This window comes from Macaca fascicularis, chromosome 15, assembly GCF_037993035.2.
Source record: "Macaca fascicularis isolate 582-1 chromosome 15, T2T-MFA8v1.1".
NCBI lineage: Eukaryota > Metazoa > Chordata > Mammalia > Primates > Cercopithecidae > Macaca > Macaca fascicularis.
The window spans coordinates 107,588,563-107,597,871 of NC_088389.1; the positions used below are offsets into that span (position 1 = coordinate 107,588,563).

The following is a 9,309-nucleotide window of genomic DNA, read 5'->3' on the forward strand; positions in this document are numbered from 1 at the left end:
ACAAACATGCCCAATAGAGATACAATGACAAGCGGAAATAAGTGATCTAAAAAATTACCAAAAAGCCTGACTTAGACTCAAGGAGTAGGGGAGGCGGCTCATTCAGCAGTCTTCTCTTCATCTAACCTAAGAGGCAGGAGTTATTTAAGCAAAGGAGAGCAGGAGGAAAAGCCAGAAAGAAGCTGGATAGCAGATCAGGTCATGCTAATAGTGTGTCCATTCTCCTAAAAACAATGGAAAGTGATGAGGAGACTGGTTCTTTTTTTTTTTTTTTCTTCTTCTTCTTTTTTTTTTTTTAAAGGCAGGGTTAGGAAAGGTGTGAAAGATGCTTTCAAAATGATCTCCCTGGAAGCAGGGTGAAAGCAGTTTGCCAGCCATTGTAGTCATCTGGGTGACTTAAGGATAGGGTGGGTTAGGGAAGTGATGAAGGAAAAGGAAGTTTTCAGCTGGAGAAACTGATGAATAACAATGCCATTCACTAAGATAAGGAAGTACAGAAGAGGAAGGGCTTGGAGGCAAGTGGAAAGACCCACCATTGTTCCAAGCTCTGTGCTAAGGGCAATGGGTACATCATTTTGGCTTTGCAACAAACATGCAAAGTAGGCATCATTATTCTATTTTTCAGATTAAGAAACCAAAGCTGTGTTTATCAGCATGATTATTCTAACCCAAACTTCATGGGTCTGATTTTCCAGGGTGATCTACAGCCCAATTAGTCTCATAAGAGCTACCAAGAAGAAAGTTTCCCCTGGAAACCAAAGTCCAAAGCCACAGGGCTCAGAAAGAAATGGATCTGGGACAATCCTAGAGATTGTGAGTGGGCTACTTTAAGACCCCTGAAAGGGTAGCCATGAATGACTACATGCAGGTTGTATACTACACAAACTCAGAGGGCACTATTCATATCACCCTGCATAGGAATGCTGCCTCCCGAATACATCAGCCCTCCCCAGTTTCCTTTCAAAGAAGACTTCAAACTCCAGGACTCTCCCATAATCCCCAAGGTTCAAGAAAAATCAATAACTAACATTGCATGCCATCTCTCTTGTCCCCTGATGTTTTTTCCTCTTTTGCAGCCTTTATCCAGACCCAAGTATTCTTTCCTCATTTTTCTCACTGCTCAGGTAACATTCACGGAGGGATAGGTTCCCTCTACCCCCTCCCTGGAGGAATAATACCTCCATCACCAAGCCATTGCTTACAGAAGTTCCCCAGACCAGTTCACCAAACTCACAATTATGTTAATATCTGTCCAAATACATGTTACATCAAAACAAACAGGTTATACCAAAGCCATCAGCGGTTTACTTAGTTGACAAAATAGTCCCCAAACCACTGTCTAAAGGGTGACCTTGCTCACCTGATCCCATGTCCTCCAAGGCCCAAGGTGCTGTCTGAATCACAGGGAGCACCTCTCTTCCTGTGAGACAGATTGATCCACTCAAAGATCTGTTTACACTAAAAAAGTGTGGTTCTTCTCCGAAGGTCCCAGGACTGGGACAATCCGCAGCTGTTTGTCTGAACGATCTGGCAGTAAGAAATGAAGCTAACTCCAGGACCAAAGCAATCAAGGGTTCATTTCTCATCAGCCCATAAGCGAGGGGTATCACATTCATGGAAGTGCTTTGGATTCCTGAGTTTCCTGCTCATAAATGCTTTGGCAAGAGGCATGGTCTCAAGAGCACCTGCCCTGGTTTGCAATGGGGCAGAAGCTGATCCCATGGTCTCTGACCAGAATGAGCTCAGCTCTTGAAATGAAACAGCTCTGCCAGCTTCTTCATCATTACTAGTCCTTGCCACAGTGGCTCTTTAAAAGGCGTGAAGCATTTACTTTAAATATCCTTTTTATTGACATGCACAACCTTCTTCCTATGCAAGAGGAAATCAGGAAGAATATATTCCTTCAATTTCCAATCAAGTTGATTATTCTGCAGACATGCTGCAGTCTTTTTCTTTCTTTTATAAAACCCCATCTCCTATAACCACTCTAATGCAGTTGTTCATTTAGAGTTTTGAATGTGCTTTCTTGTCCCTATGCCACATATCACAGACTATGAGCTGACATTCAAGTCACCCAGAATTTTTCTTCTGTAGAAGTCCACATATCAACTAATACCTACTGCAGAAGTGAGCCCTTCGTCCGCAGCTGTCGCTGCTGAAGTAGCAGATGCATCTGCTGGACTGCAGTAGTGACTCTCTCCACCTTCTTGTTGAAAACAGCATTCCTGGGACACTGATGTGCCCTGTATCCTGCTGGTGACAGCTGACAACATCCCCACCTCCCCCCCAACCCAAGACTGGCTCATGACCTACATCATAGGGCATGTGGGCTGCAGTGATCTCTACCCGTTAACAGCTGCTTGACTTGCATCAGCTCGGGGTGTCTGGGCAGTGAGGGAGGCTCGGCAGCAGGGGCCCAGTGTGGGGACCCTGGCTTCCTGCCAGCCAGAGCCACAGAACTCTCTACCCATCCCCAGGTGATTCCTCATGTAATTCATTTTCTGCCCAAACTTCATGGGAACGTGGACCATTTACTGCCATGAGACTGTCCTTGTCCTGAATACTTTCCTGAGCTGATCACTGTGAAGTTGAGGGACATTTCCCAAATCACACCATAGAGCGGGGAGCCCTCATTCCCTACACTCCTTCAACTTCTCTTACCATAGAAATGATGTAACTAAGAATAGAAAGCATGGCTAAAACCTAAGGACTGATCTGGAACTATAGGATTTGATTTCTGCAACTCTGAATGGGCAGGAGAAAAAAGAAAATACGTTTGCATTCTCATTTCTAGCTCTAGTAGTAAGTATCCAAACCAAAAATATGGCTGGATTCTCACATCAAGGAAGTGATTTCAACTAGGAAGCACCACTCTTTGATTACCATCTCAAGCTTGGGGGGCTTGCTCTCAGATTGCTTATCCTACTGTTATTAATGTTTTAACAATCCTCATGTCAATTCCATATGTGTCATTCCTTGTTTGTCTAGAAGGGAGCACTTCCGGAGACTGCTTGGAAGAAGTAACTACCTCCCTAGCTGTGCCCCACCTCCAACCAAGTTTTTCACAAATATGCTCCAGCCCCCAGCCTGTCCTAACCAGGCAGAAATCAGGCCCACATGAGAAGCACTGGAGCCCCAGGAGGAGGGATCCCTCTGAGGCCACACCTGGAGTTTACTTTTGCCATTTCTGATAAATACTGAGTATTCTCAGGAGGGAAGGAAAGGTATTAGAAAGGGTGAGTTAGGGAAAATGAGGATGGGATTATGTCAATGAATCTGCCTCAGTTTAAAGACTAGCAGGACTAGACCGGGATGAAAAATAGAATTGAGAGTGAGCTCCCAATTCAACGGAAATCAGCTCCAAACTACCTGACCAAAATTCAAAATATCCTTTTCCTTCAAAGACTTCCGTTCAACCAAGGGTCTGGCCTAGAATAGCAGAGCTTCCTCTCTCCTTACAATGACAGATGAATAATAAATGTTCCAAGTCAGAAAAAAAGATAATTTTTCCAACATTTTGATTATTGGAGATTATATCCACGGCTAACAGCAATTCCATTTTGCAATTTAAAGTTCGTTTTGCCTATTGGAATTAGCTAGCCCCAATGATGATGAGGTTATGTTAGGACTTTGGAAGAGTCATTAACTATTTCAAACCATTAAAAAATATATATAATGCCTACAGAATATCAAAGCAATTAAGTCAAATAGGAAAAAAACCTAGCAATTAGGCTTTTTTTTTTTTTAGGTATCATATAGCTAAACTTCTAAAGAAAAACATTAAAAACATAACTCCTAAATTCTAATTCTGGTCTAATAAGGCTTAAGTCAAAATCAGCATGGTAAATTTCTTCACCTTAAAATGTTTTCCAAAGGATTGGCTGAATTTTAAAAAATCTTACTATTTTATTTTATTTTATTTTATTTTTGAGACCGAGTCTCGCTCTGTTGTCCAGGCTGAAATGAAGTGGTACAATGTCGACTCACTTCAACCTCTGCCTCCCAGGTTCAAGCGATTCTCCTGCCTCTGCACCCCTAGTAGCTGGGATTACAGGCACGCGCCACCATGCCCAGCTAATATTTGTATTTTTAGTAGAGACGAGGTTTCGCCATGTTGGCCAGGCTGGCCTCGAACTCCTTACCTCAGGTGATCCACCCGCCTCGGCCTCCCAAAGTGCTGGGATTACAGGTGTGAGCCACCACACCCGGCCAAATCTTACCATTTTATTATAAATAAATTTCCCACAAGTGAATGACATTGACTTAATTTTTTTTCTCCAAGAAAAAGGTTATCTATCCTCTAAAGGAGAATGTTATCTACTACTATATTTGAGTGTTATATATTAAGTAAAAATCTTATTACCTAGAAAATATAACTTATCAGGAGAAATATGACACTAAAAGTGACCAAAACTCCTTTGCTGTGGCTGGATGTGAAAGGTTAATCATGATTTCTAGCAAGAAGCTTATTCCAAGAAAAAATAAAATAAGCAGTAATTGTTCTGGCTAAGACATGAAACTTTCTAATGATGTAGAGCAATTGCTCATCTAATGAAGGGACTCGGTAAATAAATTACAGATTACTTTCAACTGATTACTCGGAAATAGGGAAATTTCCATTCCAGCAACTGCTCCTCAGAATTGAGAGAAACCTCTTGCTCATATCAGACCCCACAGTCAAATGTTTATTGCGAAAATACTGATAAAGAAATGTTACGGGAGTGAAAAACAGATACAGCCCAGAACTCTGCATTTGTCATTGATTACCATTTTCATACACACACACACGCACAGTTGCCAAAATTGTCTTTCATTTTTGAACATTTCTCCTTCATTACTAGGTAAAGAACAGAACATGTATACTATCAGAAATGCCAAATACGTAGTTGAGTTTCCGAAATTAGTATTTTCATCCATGTGCTCTAGTAAAGAAAACGGTCAATAAACAACACAGAAATGATCACAAACTTCCTCAACTCTGAAATCTCCACAAACGTTCAACTCTCTGGGAGCTTTCAGGTAGAAAGTTCTTATATAAGCACTTATCAACTTTAATGGTCTTTTTCAAGATACTTACAGTTAGACCATTGTAAGGATCACACTTCTGTCTGCACTCCGAATGGTGGTTCAGGCAACTTTGGGCCCTCCCTTCCTGTACTCCCTTTGTTGTGTTAGGGTAAATGAGTTACAGTAAGAACCCTGCAAATATCCTGCCTTGTGATTAAAACATTACCTTAATGCAGACTTTGTATTTTGGCTTCTATGAAGGCTTAAAGGTTAAAGGCATCATAAATTATGCATTTCTTTCTATGCCAGGCCTGTAAAAAGTGCTTTTACAGTTCATTAAAGATATTGCTTCTAAATGAGTACAGGCTTTTCTTTTTTTTTCTGCCAAAACAGAAACATTTCCATTATATTTATTACTGCTGTGCTGGAGAGCCAAAACAGTTTGGAATTAAGAAACTGCTAGAGTCTGTTGTTCCAGAATGTGTAGCAACTGTTAACATACACAGTGGAGTTGCCCATTCGCTGTTTGGACAGTGATACGGTAAACATGGGCTAACACACAGGTCTGCTCCCGGGAGAATGATGGTCTGGTAAAGCCCAGAACACCAACAGTTAGAGTTTCCCCTTCTGCCTCTGCCCCAGTTTACAGATGTGAACAGGAATTAACCAGACACAAGACACACTAGAATGTCCCTAACTCCTGCAGTGGAGCAAGCTCTATCCTGTGGATTCTCCAGTACCACACATGTCCTTCCTACCCAGCACTCTGACTTCCTCACTTTTGTCACCTCCAGCTGAAGTACAGTCCTAAGAGTCTTTGTTTTTCTTTTACACTTACACGCAATGCATCTGCAGAAGGCTGGGCTCTTTATCTCAAGGAAGACCACACCCATTTTTCCCTTAGCTTTCAGGAGCAAACTGCCGATTTAGGGACCGAAGCTGGACAGAAGCGACCCAACTTCAGCCAGGCCACAACCTCCTTCAGCTCTGCACCTCGTCTGGTTGCGGGGGAGGATTCTGGAGACAGATTGCCAGCTTTAAGAGCCAGAGTTCCAGAGATTTCTTCCAGGAGACAGCCCGCACACCCTGACAACTCCGTGGCAAAGTTGCTTCTTCCTCCTGTGCTGCAACACCTTTTCCTCTCCACCTTTCCATCAGCATACGCGCGCGCACACACAGCCTTGCTCACTCAACTTACCAGTTTAGATTTGGCGCGTTGCAAAAATTCTTCCATGTCGTGGCTAGGGGTTTGGAACCCGGGTACTAGGAGGGGCGCAGTGGAAAATCTCGGCACAAGGAAGAGGAGCGGGGTCCCGGGAAAGTGGCCCGCCGGGGCGCAGCGACCGACTGCTCCCTCCTGCCGCTCGGAGGCGGCTGCGGCTGAGGCTGTGCTTGCGCCCTCGGCCGTCTGGCCCCCGGGCTCCCCGCCCCACCCCTCGCCCGGCCGCCGGCTCTGGGCACTCGACTCTGCCCTAATAAGGAAAGTGGGTGTGCCGCCCGGGAGCCCCGGGGCGCGCCGGGCACGCTCTCTGGCACGCGCCTCCGGGGCCGGGGCGCGTGGGCGGAGGTGCAGGGGTATGGCGAGGGGCTCCTCCGCCAATCGCAGGGCCCTGCTGCGGCCTCCTGACGTGGAGCGCCGAAAACTGCTGCAACCATGGACAGCGCCCAGAAGTGCGAGCCAAGTGCAAGGGGCTGCTGCAGAGGGAGGCTCTGCCGCAGGCACCGCCGCGGTCAGCGGGGGAAGGTGGGAAGAGGGAGACGGGTCCCAGGAGAGCCCCCGCCTAGCCCAGAGCCTCACTGGCTGGCTGGCGCGTTACGGAGCTCTCCGGCGGTCACTTAATGAGCTGGTCGGCAGGACTGGCCGGGGAGGCACTCAGCTAGATTGGCGTGGGAGGGACGGGGAGGGAAAGAGTGGGGGTTACTGCTGAGCTAAAAGCAGTACGACCTTGATGGATAATAATCAGAAGAGCAGGCTAGGAGGTTGGGCGAGGCTGCGTCTTTCCTCCCTACCATGAAAACATGCCCACACAGCAATGGGCATCCGCAGTTCACCCAAACGAGGTGCCCTTATGTCAGCCCTGGGACTAATGCGTAGATACATCCTTCTGCAGTTCCCATCCACTGACATGTACCCTCAGGGAAAGCTGGGGCAGTAGAACCTTGCTAAGGTGAGGTGCAGTCTGCAGACCAGCAACATCAGCATCGCTGAGCTTATGGAAATGCAGAACCTCAGTTCCCTGCTCCTACTTGCCAAATCAGAATCTGTGTTTCTATGAGATCCTCAGATGATTTCTATGCTTGTTAAAGTTTGAGAAGTACTACAATGAACAATTGAACTTATATCTACATACCTTATTTTAAACCATGGAGTTTTGTTGTATGTAGCTTTGTACGGTCCCCAAACACACTCCATCAGGCTTTCTCTGACCTCTGGGCTTTTGCACACCACCTGTAAGACCCTTCCAGCCCTTGTCCCAGCCCCCAGCTTCAGCTGTCCTAGAGAAACAGCCTCAACCCTGACTGTACAGTAAAATCACATCGTAATCACCGGAGACTTGAAAAAGTACTCATACCAGGGCTTTATGCCAGTCCAATTAAATTAGTATCTCTGGGCATGGGGTCACAGCATTTTTGTGGAAAATGACCCTAGTGATTCTAATGTGCAGTTCAGGTGTGATGTTCTGGTTCTCGATGAACTTTACACGTATCTAAATCACTTACAGGGCTTGATGAAACACAGATTTCTGTGCCACATCCTTAGAATTCTTAGGTGTGGCTTAATGGGCCAGAGAATGTCCATGTATACAATCCCCCAGGGTTTGCTGATGCTGCTGATCCAAAAACCACACTTTGACAGTGAGTGGCCTAGAAGTTCTCTTTCTCCAGGAAGCCTCCCCAACACACTTTTCCCTTCCCATCCCCATACTGAGTTGGTTGCCCCTTCTGTATTCCCTCATAGCAACTTACATTTTCCACTCTGCTATAAATTGCATAATGATTTGTCTGTGTCCTCCACCAGGCTGTGAGCTCTGTAAAGACAGGGACCTTGCCTGTCTCATTCACTGATGGATCCCTAACATGATGTATGTTCATGTCATATATAGGTCCTCAATAAATATGTTTTAATGAATAAAGATACATATGGAAGGGTTTTGTTGCTCTTTCTCTCCTGTCTCAATGTGTGTCTGTCTGTTTTCCTGTCTGTCTCTATGTGTATGTGTGTGTCTCATGATCCAATTATTTTTTATTCAGAAGGATCCAATGAAAACAGATCAGCAGAGTCCACAGATCTGATTAAAGGAGAGTGATAAGAATATTAAGCTCCAGGTGACATTCAGGGGAGGGCTATATGGAAGCTGGAGATGCTGTCTGCTTTCTGTATTGACTTAAGTAATTTAAAACCAACCAGGTAAAGCAAGTGTTTTGTCAGCCTGTAAATCTGTGAAGTTGCACACAATTCAAGTAAAATTACTGAGAAAAATTCTTGAGAATGCCTTGCCTCTGACTTCACTGGGGAATTTAGCAACAGTTACATAATACTGTTTTATTCCTCTAGCTTTGGCTTATAAATATTCTAGGTAGGTATCACACATACTTGAAATGTTAAAAAAAAATTCTGATGGACTCAAATTCCAACATCTATCTCCCCATCTTTTTCTCCACCAGTAATGGCCCTTCAAAAGTTTATCAAAATTTACCTCTTCTATGAAATCTTCCCAAGCTGACCACCTATATTAGCTTCCTGGGGCTGTTTTAACAGAATCTCACAAACTCAGTGGCTTGAAATAACATAAATGTATTATCTTACATTTATGTAGGTCAAAAGTCCTACGCAGTTCTCATTGGGCTAAAAGCAAGATATCAACAGGACTACATTCTTTTTTAGAGGCTCTAGGGGACAATCCACTAGAAGCTGCCCATGTTCTTTGACTTGTGGCATCTTCCTCCATCTTTTTTTTTTTTTTTTTAGACAGAGTTTCCTTCTTGTCCCCCAGGCTGGAGTGCAATGGCACAATCTGGTTCATTGCAACCTCTGCCTCCCAAGTTCAAGTGATTCTCCTGCCTCAGCTTCCAGAGTGGCTGGGATTACAGGCACGCGCCACCACGCCCAGCTAATTTTTGTATTTTAAGTAGAGACAGGGTTTCACCATGTTGGCCAGGCTGGTCTGGAACTCCAGACCTCAAGTGATCTGCCCGCCTCGGCCTCTCAAAGTGCTAGGATAACAGGCATGAGCCACCGTGCCCAGCCTTACTCCATCTTCAAAGTCAGGAACAATTCATTTATCTAACTGTTCTTCTAAC

General features: G+C 44.7%; 1 protein-coding gene across 17 annotated transcripts in view; it reads right to left on the reverse strand.

Moving 5' to 3' along the window:
• Nucleotides 1–6,389, reverse strand: part of PRUNE2 (prune homolog 2 with BCH domain) — a 293,852-nt gene extending 287,463 nt beyond the window's left edge. For all 17 annotated transcript variants that reach the window (XM_074017698.1, XM_074017695.1, XM_074017696.1 and 14 more), the window contains exon 1: nt 6,206–6,389. In XM_074017698.1, the coding sequence (XP_073873799.1) occupies nt 6,206–6,241 (36 nt within the window). In that variant the 5' untranslated portion in view covers nt 6,242–6,389. The remainder of the gene's footprint in view (nt 1–6,205) is intronic.
• Between the last annotated feature and the right edge of the window lie 2,920 nt (nt 6,390–9,309).